General features: G+C 37.4%; 1 protein-coding gene across 3 annotated transcripts in view; it reads left to right on the forward strand.

The window, feature by feature from the left end:
• LOC125276803 (pro-neuregulin-3, membrane-bound isoform) overlaps nt 1-14,051 on the forward strand; it is a 363,293-nt gene that overhangs the window by 305,630 nt on the left and 43,612 nt on the right. For all 3 annotated transcript variants that reach the window (XM_048204653.1, XM_048204650.1, XM_048204651.1), the window contains exon 3: nt 7,898-7,971. In XM_048204653.1, the coding sequence (XP_048060610.1) occupies nt 7,898-7,971 (74 nt within the window). The remainder of the gene's footprint in view (nt 1-7,897; nt 7,972-14,051) is intronic.

Below are 14,051 nucleotides of genomic sequence, written 5' to 3' on the forward strand. Positions count from 1 at the left end.
ACACCTGTCACAGGCTTGAAGCTGATGGCAACATAAACACGAGTGCATGCACAGCTTGAGTCAAGCTGCTAAGAGGTCCTTACACTTATTCAGGAAGGAAAGAGAGGAATTAGCTTTCCATCCATCTCCTCTCATGTTTTGAAACGAGGTGGGTCACCCGAAGGTGAACGTAAGAACGCGAGACAGGTCGTGCTATCTTTTATTTTCAGGTTTGCTGACACCAGAATGTAAATTATTTAAGGAGGCCAGACTGGCTCTGACTAGCGTTGTCAACGACGGACAGTGAATCAGGGCAGAAGTCCTGTATATTCCTGCCTTTATTTAAGGCAAGGCAGCATCACAAGCTATTTAATGATAGTTGCTAGTGAAAGTCTTGGGACTGTGCATGTTTTTCTTTTTTACACATCCATTAAACAAATTATTACGGGGACAGATTATCAGTTTTTCATACAGTTCCTTGCACTCCACTAAGCTATTATAACCTCCAAATACTTTTACCATAGTGCACGATTTGTAAACTAATACATGTTGACATTTGCACCATATTACCAGCAACATATGTATGAAGTTCTGATGTAGTAAACTGGTTTAGTAGCTCACCTGGTTCAGCATTGAAACATGAGTCATGATAAAGTTAGCAAATGTGTTTTTATCTCACATTTACTTTTGTTAGCGTTATCGGTTAGTTTAAGGTAGGGTTTAGTGTTGGTGGTATGCTATTTTCCAACATGATAACGCATTCACCAGACATTTAATTTACAAGCTACCACAATACGTACAAAAACCAATGTAATAAAACGTTGCCAGATTCACGTTCATCTGTTTCAGTTAAAACTGAACTCGTTTTTAGTGCCACTCACTAAACAATTGACTTTTAAAGTATTTCGAAAACTGTAAGCAACTTAATATATATATATATATATATATATATATATATATATATATATATATATATATATATATATATATATATATAATATAAAATAATCATTTTATAATTAAATATAATAGAAATTTCTCTACAGACATGTATTTCTAGTGAGCATGGGTTGTAGGGGGCCCATTTTCCCAAATCATGTTATGTATCTTTTTTTTTTTTAACACACATAATGGGTCTGAATTACTTTCCACTTTTTTCCTATTATCCTCTAACTTTCATCAATGGAGGATAGTGCATATGCCAGCGTCTGAAACTAGGTTTCAGACAGCCAACATGAAATCAGACCCTCTCTTGGCAGTGATAATAAGTGCTATTCGATCAGCTCAGAGACAAGGTTATTGCTGAACCAATGCAGTCAAGACGAAAAAGAAGGAAAAGGGCTTAATATTGTGGAGAGGGATAATCATTTTATGCAGAGATTGAAGAGCAAATATTGTATTAACATAAGTCAATTCCTTAATAAAATCCCATTTACACTGAGGTATGTAAGTCAATATTCTAATACTTATAATCTGATAGCACAAAGTCAAATGTAAAATAAAAAGTATATATAAATTAATATAAACTTTTTCAGGGTTCCATGCTACCAATTTTAAAAACTCTGCACAGTCTAGGCACAAAAAAACTGACCTCACTTTTCTCATTCATATTAACCACACAGAGAAAGGCCATTGACAGAGAAGCCGAGATGTTCTTAGAGTCACACTCGTCTGCATTTCCCAGCATACTGCCAGGTTGACCAGGGGTGCTAAACTACAGAGAAAATGGCTCTCTGAGAGCACTTCAGAGTACCTGTACCCTCTCACAGTTCTCTTCACTCAATTCAGCAGATCACAGCAGGTGAATGCTAGCCTCTGTGCTAACGATAATGGATACTTCACTACTGCACTGTCAGCCTCATTGGATGATGCAGTGTGGATCTGTGATAATGATAGTTTAAACAGAACAAGTTCTTGTGATGTCCATAGGTCTTTGCTTGTGTGAAATTTTGGGGTCTGAGAAATGGCTTGGCACTTTAAATCTCTTTTCACTGCAAATCGATTGCATCTTTTTGTGTGTGTGTGTGTGTGTGTGTGTGTGTGTGTGTGTGTGTGTGTGTGTGTGTGTGTGTGTTTAAAGTGGCCACAGGTATGATCATGTACAAAATGGCCAAATGTTACAAGAGGAAAAAATCTATAGTTTCTGCTTTGTTTGAGTGCCAGGAAATTGGCGCTCTCAAATGTCAAATATTCAGTGTGAATCAATGCCCTCCCAGTGCTTTTAAAAGTTTGGTGCATAAGCCACTTCATACTTTGAACAAACACTGCCTCACTTTCTTGCTCGTTTAATTAGGCTTCTGTTCTATAATTCCCACTCTCCAAATATTGTCAATTAAGACATAATATACACAAAGATCTTTTTCAAAAGCTTAGTCTAATTTGCTGCTATAGCTTATGAGTTGCTATTGTGCCCGCAGATAATCACAACCATGCTGATATTCAAGAAAAACAGCATGACTGCTGGTGTGATATTGCTTTTATACAGCAATAATATTGAGAAACTTACCTTTTAGAAGCATTATTTCCAGATACTTTGGAAATAAAGTGTCTAAAAGCTACATTTTCAATATTACTTCAACAAAGCAACAGCAGAATTCAATTCCACACATCTCCAAGCAGCACACTGTAGTGTTGACGTGTTCACAAATGAATCGGTGTTTTGAACGAATCGGTTGAGGGCATGATTCACTGACTCACTGACTTGTTTTGTTCCTGACTGAATCAACATTTTTGAACAAATCATTTGAGAAATTCAATGACTCACCCTGCGTTCCATTCGGAAGGGCTCATCCCTATGCCCTAATCCCTTCAAAGGGTTTACCCTCCGGAGTGAGAGCTTCGAAGGGATGAAGGGTGTAGGGGTCAAAAAAACTCTTCTTTTGGAACGCACTTCAGCGTCATCTTAACGAGACAATCAAGGAGGAGTAGATTGTGCAAGCTGCGCCCTTTGTTTAACGTTACTTTATTTATTTATTTATTTATTTATTTATTTTAGGTTTATCGCACCATGTATATTGTATCTATGTATTTTAAACATTTAAATGGACTGATAAAAGGAGCTGTAATGTATTTTTGTTGAAGTACAATGTCGCTTTGACCATAATAATGTACCAAATCGAACTCGTTTAAATATTATAGTAGTATAGAAAAATACTATACATTTATAGGTAAAATCGAACTCCTAACCTCCTGTTCCCATTCTGTGACGTCAAACAACTTCCCTGTGCAAAGGATCATGGGGGGCCGAAGTGTCCATCAGTTGTACCCTTCGAAATCCTTCATTCCGAAGGGCCCTTTGAAGTGGCCAGTTTTGAGCACTTCGGTTTGGAAAGACCCTTCAATATGGCGGCCATAATTATTTTCACTCCGAAGTGCCCTTCGGAGGGCGATATATCCCGTTTGGAACGCACCGACACTCATAAAGACAGTCGTTTGTTTCATTCCTGGATAAATTAGCGAGTTTAAACGAATCATTGGAGTAACTGATTCAAATGACTCACTTATAAAGATAATCACTTGTCGCCACCTACTGGCATAACAATGTACTATTGTTTAAATATATATTACATTATGGTCAGGTCATTTTGATGCTTCCTGTTGTTCATAGAACTTCAGTGTGAATGATTTGTGGAGTTATTGCATATGCAGCAAATAAAATATCTAAAATAAATGTCCATGTTCACTAAGGTGATTTGCCTCTCTTTGGACTAACGCAGATTAATTCCAAAATATAAACAGAACAGCTGTAAACATAACATGATCAAACACAGCAGCTTGATCTAAATCTCAAAATGCCTATGTGAGCAGCATGGAAACATACTCCAGATCTCATTCCTTTTAATTAGAATTTCTCATGATAAACTATAAGGTTGCTTTAATTGGTAATTATGCATGTGGCTTCTGTACTGTTGTCTGTTGCATTTCCTTTTATGAAATTATAAACTCCATAAATGGGTTCACATAGTTCTCTAGTTGTGATAAACATGCTGAAGCCTGATCATTAGCGGTGCATAGTTAAATGTGCATGTTCTTCTCACATTCTGGAAGAATCTGACAGCTGGAGGCTTGGTATTTATATTTATCTGTGCCTGTAAAGCTGCCTCTTAGTTAGAATGATCTACACCTCCTTACAGCATCCCGTCCCCCTCCCCCATTTGTTCCTGCTAATTAATGACTGTGGTGCTAATTAAAAGCCGGGCAACACTCAATACATTCTGGGTCCTTGAGAAATATTAACATTTTCATTTGCAGGTCTCAGAGACTAATGAATATTCCATTGCAAAATTTCCAAGGAAAATTGTAGGGTTGGGAGGAGCATGAAAGTATGTAAATGTACATAGGTCTATATTTTGCAGAAAAAAAATATTTCACACAGGGAGTCCTGTAACATGACAATGCTCATGGAAAAAAGGGTAGAACAATAGAAATAAAAGGTTTGACCATAGCCTAGTCAAAGACATTGTCATGCTTGGTCAAGAAGTATTTCAGTATTTCATGCTAATACAAACAAAAAACTCTGCCATGGAAGACAGTGTGCACAAGATAGAAGAAAAGCTTTGCATGAAAGAAAGGCCTCCGCTTCGGCCGTATGCTGAGCAACAGGAAGCCTCCTACCGCGTTAAACATGTATCATCTTTATACACAAATAAAGCCTGTGAACAAAATGTCTGTGCTGGGTGAGATAAAAGGGGAGAAGCAGCCCAAATGTGGTCTCTTGGGCACAGTTCCACACCTCCACCTCTTTCCATCCACTCCCCACATTTTAATTGCCACTGTTTGCCAATTGCCACAGCTCATACTGTGCCCATAATGACTGTTCCTCACAATTCTGCCATAGCACTTGATCTCTCTTTTAATGATCCTCCTTCTGTAAATTTGTACTGCACTAGTTTCTTATCTCACAGATCTTTATCAGCTCTGCTTGCCTGTGGACACATTAATTGGGGAGCGATTAATTGACCACAGCTCCTTCAGGCATGACCTATGTAAAGCGCACAGTCACTCCTTTGCACTGCTGATTTGATTACTGACTCGCAGCTCCTTGTGTGCAATTAGTGTAAAATCTTTACTAGCGACACATATGACAGTTACATTCAATTAGTCGTATGTAGATTTCCACTATAGAGTGAGGGATGAGAATTGCTGACATCAGATTGGACAAGGGTGTAAAAATTCTATGACTGTTTTTATTAATAGGAAACATGAGCAGAACAAATTTCTCTGTAAATCATTTGTGAAATCATGCTTATGTTAATTGACACGTTGACAATTTACATAAGATTGGTTTTATAGACGATTCACATAGAAATTTGTTCTGCTTGTGTTTTATGAATGAGGCCCAGTGAATATTTGTTGCTGGTACGCTTAAGATTTAGGGTTTTGACTGGGAAAAGACAGTTATTCAAATGTATGCAAAATTATTCAATTTCATCAGTTTTCTGTGGTTCTTCTGGTAATAAGGAAAAAATCTGAACAATACAGAATGAAAGTCTGTTCCATGAACACAGCAAAACATTATTTGGAACAGTGCTTAATTTGTACACGACAAAAAGAAAGACAGTTACACTGAAACAATTCACTTCAGAGAATTCAAGGCTTGGAAAATTTTGTGAATTATTCAAGTTAGTTAGATTGGGCGATCAGCCAGGACTTGGACTTCTGTGTTTGCAAGTTCCTGACAGACTGTCAGGTTTTTCCGTGGTGGAGATTAATCCTGCAGGTTAAATCATTACACCAGTAGGTGGCGACAAGTGCCTGTCTTTATGAATAATTGAATCATTTATTCAACAGATTCATTCAAAACACTGATTCATTCTGGAACAATCCAAATGGCTGTCTTTATGAGTCATAAATACAGTTATTCATTTTGCTGATTCATTCAATGCACTGAATCATTTAAGGATAAAACACCACTACTGTTTGTGTTGCAATGTGTCAACTATGGCTTCATTTGGAACTATCATTGGCAGAGAAAAACAGATGAAGTGATTGGCAATATTCTTTCAAGGGCCCTTTTCACACCTGCCTCGGTTGGAGCAATTTTTTTTCCCGGTACCTGGCGTGTTTTTCCCTTAGTTTGGATTGTTTCGCCATTTATGAACACAGCAATAATGCTCAAATTCACACCAAAGTAATCAGCCCGAGATTACTTAAACGAGTTTGTCTCGGCCCGATTGAAAACGAACTAAAAAAAAAGCAGTCTGAACCAACGGACCAACAAACCAAGCTGTATCATAATTCATATTACGTAAAAAGCAGCAGTGTCTGATTCTGTGGCTGAGCACATTATTTATTGCAGTTTAAAACCAAAGAGCGCCCATATTCATTGCTCTTCTCTCTTAAACAGGTGCTTTGCAAGAATGCTATCCTGACGACGCCTTTATTCCCGCTATGAATATTACAATCTAAGTCGCTGTTTTGGAATAAAGCAGACAATCTAATTAATATATATTTGTGCTGCTTCTTTCTTAGGGGCCACACAGAATGCAAAAAGAAGGCTGCTGAGCCAGACAAATGAGTTATATTTATTTATGTTGTATATAAAATCAAAAGAGTACAGATTTGGTCTTTTAAAATGTATTTTTTCATGTTTTGAACATATAGTATAAGCAATATGCAGCATTAAATTGAGTACTTGATCCTCTGTAAAAGGATGAAATGTGCTGTATAGCCAACAAAGGCTTATGTTATCTGTTGAGGCTCGTGCGCATGGCGTATGCATATGCTCTGTTTGTACTCTGCCATTTAGAGCCAGGGACATTTTTCTTTGTCACATTGCTCTCCTGACTCAACCAGCTGAAAGCGGGATTAGCCTCCAGTGTCTTTGAAAAGTCAAGAAGTGAGGGAAAAATGAGGATAAAGTGATGACAGAATGGAGAGAGAGCGAGCAAGAGCGAGACAGGCAGAAACACATGGGCAGTTACATGAGCAAGAGAGCTGGAGAGAGAGCAAACAGCTTGGCTGGGAGGGACATGGCATGCATATTTCATATACAAAAGACAAGCATTTCATTTCCATATTTAGTGAACACTGGGAGGACTTATTTGAACAGTCAGGGCTTTGCTGAAGTAGAAAATCAGCAAACTCGCTGTGTACATGTATTTCCAAATCAATCTACAGCCATCTGCAACAGATGCGTGACATGGCACGTCTGGATTTCCTATCTGATTTCCCGAAAACCCTCGAACATTTTTCACTTTGATTGGCTTATCTGTGTCTAGGAGTTTTATCGGTATGAGGTGCACAGGGACCATCCTGGCCCCTGAAACGTGTTTTAATTAGAGTGGTGGGTTGACTTAGTGGTTTAAAAGAATATTCCAGGTTCACTGGAATATTAATTTCCACAAATCTGGATTACAAAAAAGGTTCTTGCAACCAGTTTTATTTTAATATTATTCAATTAATCAGAATATGTATTCATATTTTTAATGAGCTTTTATTTTTATATTTTCAGTTTTCATTTTAATTTAAGTTTAAGAAATTTTGTTAAATGCTTTTGTCTTTTTTTTAAATATTTTTATTTAGCTTTTTATTATTATTTCAGTTTAGTAATTTTAGTACTTCAACTTATATTTTTTCAGTTATTTGCGACAAAATTTCTAATTTTTATGTTTTTTTTATCTAACACGGTTTTATTTTATTTCAGTTTTAATTCAATTAATGAATACAATTTTTATTAGTTTTAGTTGACAATAGCAACATTGCTTACAATGGAAGTGAATGGGGCCAATCCAGAACCGAGAATACTCACTGTTTCAATGCTTTAGCCAAAAGGTTGCTGCTTTATCCCCACAAGGAACAAGCCAAGCACGGCTCTTAACCCCATGGAGACTGTCCCTAAAAATACATAGCTTTAGATAAAAGCGTCTGTTAAATACCTTTTTACTAACTGTGGCTTTCTTTTTTTTTTTCAAATCAGGTGTAAAGAGGGTTTCCAGGGCATTCGCTGTGACCAGTTCCTGCCCAAGACTGATTCCATCCTGTCTGACCCAAGTGAGTGTTCTTGTATTTTGCTTTAATGAATCGGATGCATATAAACACATAAATTTTTTACTCTGCAATGTCTACAGTTAATAGGTAATACCACATGCATATGTATTATACAACCCTTTTAAATTGTTTTGAAATGAACATACAGGGCCACTGATGTGAATAGAGAGAAATGGCTGTATAACTTTCAGCTTCTAACCCAAATGAATGCTTAACCTCTGTGGACCATAATGCATTTATGCATTCATTTGCCAATAACAACAAGGCTTTGCAGTTTGCAGTCTTACAGACACTGTTGTCATAGAAACCTTGTCATTACCAAAGTGTCATAACATTTTCATATTTTCCTGACAGGAACAGATTTCTAGATTTTCCCACCCACTCAGCTAATGGCTGTATATTCACACGCTTCTACCAAACTTCAATGTTTCTTTTCTGAATGATGTATACCATTTTCTTGAATATGACAATGTGTGCCTGCATGCATACATGTTTGTGTGTGTGTGTGTGTGTGTGTGTGTGTGTGTGTGTGTGTGTGTGTGTGTGTGTGTGTGTGTGTGTGTGTGTGTGTGTGCGTGTGTGTGCGTGTGTGTGTGTGTGTGTGTGTGTGTGTGTGTGTGTGCGTATGCACAGGTAGTGATTGCATGTTGTGTGCAGTGAGTAAGCCCACTTGATGAGTCACAAATGGAGCATGATTATGAGGGGTTCTGTTTGTTGACCTTCTTATACAGATCTATCAGTGCCATTTTTTATGAAGGATAATAAAATGAGCTGCTCAAGAATGCGCAGTGTGCACGTGATAATTGGTGAAAACCGAATGCGATCCCACCAGATCAGAATGCAAAGCACACACACTTGTACTAAACAGAAACACACAAATACATCCACACTCATATACCCACATTTAACAGGATAACATTCATTTTTTATATCCATAAAAATATTAGTATAGCACATTTTTTATTTATACACACACACACACACTACGGCAGCGGGGAAGATGCTTCTGCATTAATTTGCCTTATTTTGATGTTATGTTCAGCTTTTACCTAAAACCTACCACATTTAGATGTTAATACACAAACATGGACATGTCCACATTCAAGCATTTCATACAATGGGCTTAAACATCTCACCCTTTTACAGCAGATTTCATTCAGGGATTGTTGTGACAGTTGTGACCTAAATATGATTTTCATTTACAATAGTAAACCCTAAAACTCAGCATTAGTAACTTTTTTGCACCACGCTGGTTCACAAATGAATCATTCAGTGCGATTTGCGAACCGATTTAACAGGTTAATTGAAAAGAATCAGCTCGTTGTGTGCATCAGAACGGGTGATTGATTGATTGATTGATTGATTGATTGATTGATTGATTGATTGATTTTTCACAACTTTATTTTTAAAAATTCAAATCAGTCTTATAATATGCAGAAATTGAATTTATAATAGATAGGTAAATCCAACACTGTTCTCCATTTAAACACAGTGTGAAAACAGAAAGGTGAGATTTCTCTAAAAATGGATTTCACCCATTGATATATAGCACATTGCATGGGCTGTCTGCATTTCGTTTAGCTAGCTTCACTAAAGGGATGATAAAAATCAGGTAACGGTGCAAATGTGCCCATGGCGTGATGATATATAATAATGTGTGTGGCATTGTTCATAAGCATAGCATTTTGCTCTGGTCTGTTTCTGTTTCTTCTACTTCACTTGAAGGTTAATGAACAACAATGTAATCTTCTGAATGGCACCCTGACGGAGTTTGGCACAGATTTGCACTAGAAGGCTGCCAAGTCTTAGCCACTTCTTATCACTTTTGGCACAGAGACAAGGAGCCACCTATTGGACATACAAAAAATAGAATTAAGCACAGCAGAGTAACCAATTTCAGACATGTCACAACAGCAAATTGTGAATAATGAGCTTACCACTCAATTCAGACAATAATAGCTCTGTTGCAGGATAATTTAGCGCCATGACAAATGGCTATTGTGGGATAAAAGCCGCACACATATTTTATGTTGGGCAACTAGTCACAACACATCGTTTTATACATGTGACCCTCTACATACAGGTTACAAACATATTGCAGGATGACTTACTGTGCTTTTACTCCTCTTAAATTTCTGTAATCTCACTGGTATCCCTTCTGTTCAGATGGCGCTCTTGCCTGTTTAGATTCACAACATCTTTATCAGCACAGAAAAAAGTAGACAGGCTTTCAGTGTTTAAAGTTTGAGATGCCGGTAATGGGTTCACTGACAGGACAGGCACACACAGCTAGTGTCTCTCCACCACTCTTAAAAGCAACATTCACAGAGGACAGGGACATCCAGGGTCACTGTGTCCTTGAGTTAGATGGGCATGGCTTTCATCACACATCTCTCGACCTTATTTCCTTTCCGCTGTGTCTGTATCCCTCCAACCTCTGTCTGATAATCTTCAATGGTAAAATTGCAACAGTTACTGTACAAAATGAATTCTGTCATCATTTACTCACCCTCAGGCCTACATGAATTACTTTCTTCTGTGGAATACAAAAGAAAAATGTTCCAACTCTTTTTGTCCATAACATAAAAAAGTCTGTGGGGTCCAAAATAACATTGGACCTTATGTACCTCCATTGTATGGTTTTGTGTTGCACAGTAGAAATAAAGTTATTCAGGTTTGGAGTAAATTATCATCATTATTTTTTTTTTTTTTTTGGGGGGGGGGGGGTGAACTATCCCTCTCAGTATTATTTTTGGGATGTAAAATACTTTGCTCAAGTACTACTAAAATTGAATACTTTCACTTTTACTCAATTGCATTTTGAAGGGTAAAAATTATACATATTAAACTTGATAAGGGTTAAAGGGTTAGTTCACCCAAAAAAAAAATTCTGTCATTTATTACTCACCCTCATGCCGTTCCACACCCGTAAGACCTTCGTTAATCTTCGGAACGCAAATTAAGATATTTTTGCTGAAATCCGATGGCTCCGTGAGGCCTGCATAGGGAGCAATGACATTTCCTCTCTCAAGATCCATAAAGGTACTAAAAACATATTTAAATCAGTTCATTTGAGTACAGAGGTTCAACATTAATATTATAAAGCGACGAGAATATTTTTGGTGCGCCAAAAAAACAAAATAATGACTTGTATAGTGATGGCCAATTTCAAAACACTGCTTCATGAAGCTTCAGAGCATTATGAATCAGCGTGTCGAATCAGCAGTTCCGAGCGGCAAAGTCACGTGATTTCAGCAGTTTGGCGGTTTGACACATGATCCGAATCATGATTCGACACAGAAGAATCATAACACTCCGAAGCTTCCTGAAGCAGTGTTTTGAAATCGGCCATCACTAAATAAGTCATTATTTTGTTTTTTTTGGCGCACCAAAAATATTCTCCTCGCATTATAATATTAATATTGAACCACTGTACTCACATGAACTGATTTGAATATGTTTTTAGTACATTAATGGATCTTGAGAGAGGAAATTGCTGTCAATGTCATTGCTGGCTATGGAGGCCTAAAGACTAACGAAGGTCTTACGGGTGTGGAACAGCATGAGAGTGAGTAATAAATGGCATTATTTTCATTTTTGGGTGAACTAACCCTTTAAGGTCATAAAAGGTAATCAAGATTTAAAATATTCTGGTTTAAAGCGCAACAAAATCTGTGTTGGAGAATTTCAGTTCATCCCTCAGTTTGTAAAATAGAACAGGAAATGTATTTACAGTAATGCACTTAAAATAAAGGCCTAAGAGGCAAGAGATAGCCAGAGGGTTTGAAAGCAGTATATTTTTGATATAGCACATTTATTATTTTAGTTTGTCATTTCAGCTGTATGTTGTCTAAAGTGTCTTGGCGGTAGATGGTAGTAGATGGGGCTACTTTTAGTAGAGGAGCTGTAGTTATGTAATTTCTTTGGGTAGATTTGGAGTTCATGAATAGTTATGTCCTCTCCTTTCCTGGTATCTTTGCGGGGAAGGATAAGTTAGATGCACTCTTCTTCCATCTACATTTTTCTGCCTTTTGCTTGGATCCAACCAACCCGTCTCACAGTGTCATATATATTCATCAAAGCACCTGACCTAGGGTCAACAAGAACATATATGCTGAATTATTACAATCATTTTCTGAATTGCATCAAGATCAGGCAGCCAGATCCAAACATTTGAAAAGCAAGGCTGCACTCTAAGTGAATTATGAAAGATTCAAAATAAGACAATGCCAGACACGCTATTTGAAATGCGCATGTAGTCTCTGAATATGATTTTTTCATTGTGTTGAGTCTAGAAGATCAAAATCTCTTGTATATGGAATGGATTCATTTTTGCTGTAGTTAAAGTTAAACTAAGATAGAGAACTCTCTTGATCATTCTTCATCATCTATCAGTTCTTGATCCTTTTGATGGAAAGATGCGCACACTATAAAGACATACTTTTCACAGGCAACAGGATAAGATGAACGGTTTTCTCTTTAAACATCAGAGATTTTATATGAATGTCCCCGTAGAGCCATCAGTTGCCATTGTGCATTTAAAGAGATTCCAAAAAAAACATGAACACAGACACAATAACTGTTTTTATCCTTTCACCCTTCTTAATCATCTTTGTTTCCGAACATAAAATGTGCTAGTTTCTGCCTTTTGACAAAAAATATCCTTTAAATATGATAAAATGGAGGATTTTAGTGAATTTTACTCTGACTGAAATGGCAACTAGTTTTAGTCAAGCGTTATGTTTGTGCTCAGAGCTGTACAGATACTGTATTATGCTGCTACTCAGGCTTGGAAAAGAAAATAACTTTCACATTATCTTTCCCTTCAAGACTTTTGCACTTTGAAGTACGGAGGGTTTCAAAATGTTATTAAAGTCTTACACAAATATTTCTCTATGACGCCTCACTTTTTCAGAACAAACAGTGCGTATGATTTGATCGGGTGTCTGTTTTTCCTTTCACCATTACACAAGCTTGGCAAGGAGGCAATTGTTGGGGCAACACACGAATGGATTGCAGTCTCTAGAGCCAATTTACCTTACCGCTTGGGAAAGTACAACACAAGCGTAAAGGGAAATTTTATATTGATTGCAGCAATTCATCTGTTGAGACCCAGTGCAATTCTGCTTGTTCACACTTGTAAAATATTTATCCGTAATGCTTCCGGATGGGTTATTTACAGTGAGATATAGATCTTGACAGCATGCCTCATAGTAAAAAATAGGTGGATTGTATGCTAACTTCTACTGTATATTGTCACAGTGTTCTCTACGTTACGGTCTCCTTGGAAACCTGCCATGTAGGCATGGTTACAAGGGCTATGTTATAGAATAAAACGCATGTAGCGAAGCTAATTCTCAAACTGTTGAGCTTCTATTAGCTAACTACCTGAAGACGGTCATCTTTTTGCATTTTCCTACGATAACTCAATTTAGCATCCATCTGGCATCAATTCAGGCAAATGTCAGGAATGCTCAATGCATCTGATTTACAGCAATCATGTACGACATGATTTATGCACTCAGGGTTTAATACACATCACCACTTTGTGCCGTGTACATTTCTATTCTGCTTGATTGACAGCAACCTATTAGCTCTCAATTTCACGCGTCTCTGAAGGGACCTGCTGTTTATTTGTGGAGTTATCTGTTTGTTATTGTTACTTTGAGAGCCTCCTTCTAATTTCAAAGCCTTATGAGAGCAGATCCCTCATTTTGGTTGCCCAGATTCCCTGCTGATCACAATGTCTGTTTACTGAAAAGTGAGTCAGTGGTTATTAACAGTCTCTTTGTGAGGATGGCTCTGCCAGAGGCAGCAGGTGAGAGGGGGTAAGTAATTGTCAGAGTTGCTGATTAGAGTGGGTTCTCACAGCCTTTGGGCTCCTTATATTTGAATGATTTCGGCTACAAGAGCTTCTTGTCATCATTTCAGCCTCTCTGTCTAGATGACAGTGTTATTTGCCTTTTGTAACTTTTCATTTAAAGGGCAAGTCACAGGCATGATTAGTTATCAAAGACAGTGGCATCATGTTCATACGTGGTTCTCTATGCAGCAGATTATGTAAATCGAGCTGATATAATTTC

The sequence above is a fragment of the Megalobrama amblycephala genome, linkage group LG10, assembly GCF_018812025.1.
Source record: "Megalobrama amblycephala isolate DHTTF-2021 linkage group LG10, ASM1881202v1, whole genome shotgun sequence".
NCBI lineage: Eukaryota > Metazoa > Chordata > Actinopteri > Cypriniformes > Xenocyprididae > Megalobrama > Megalobrama amblycephala.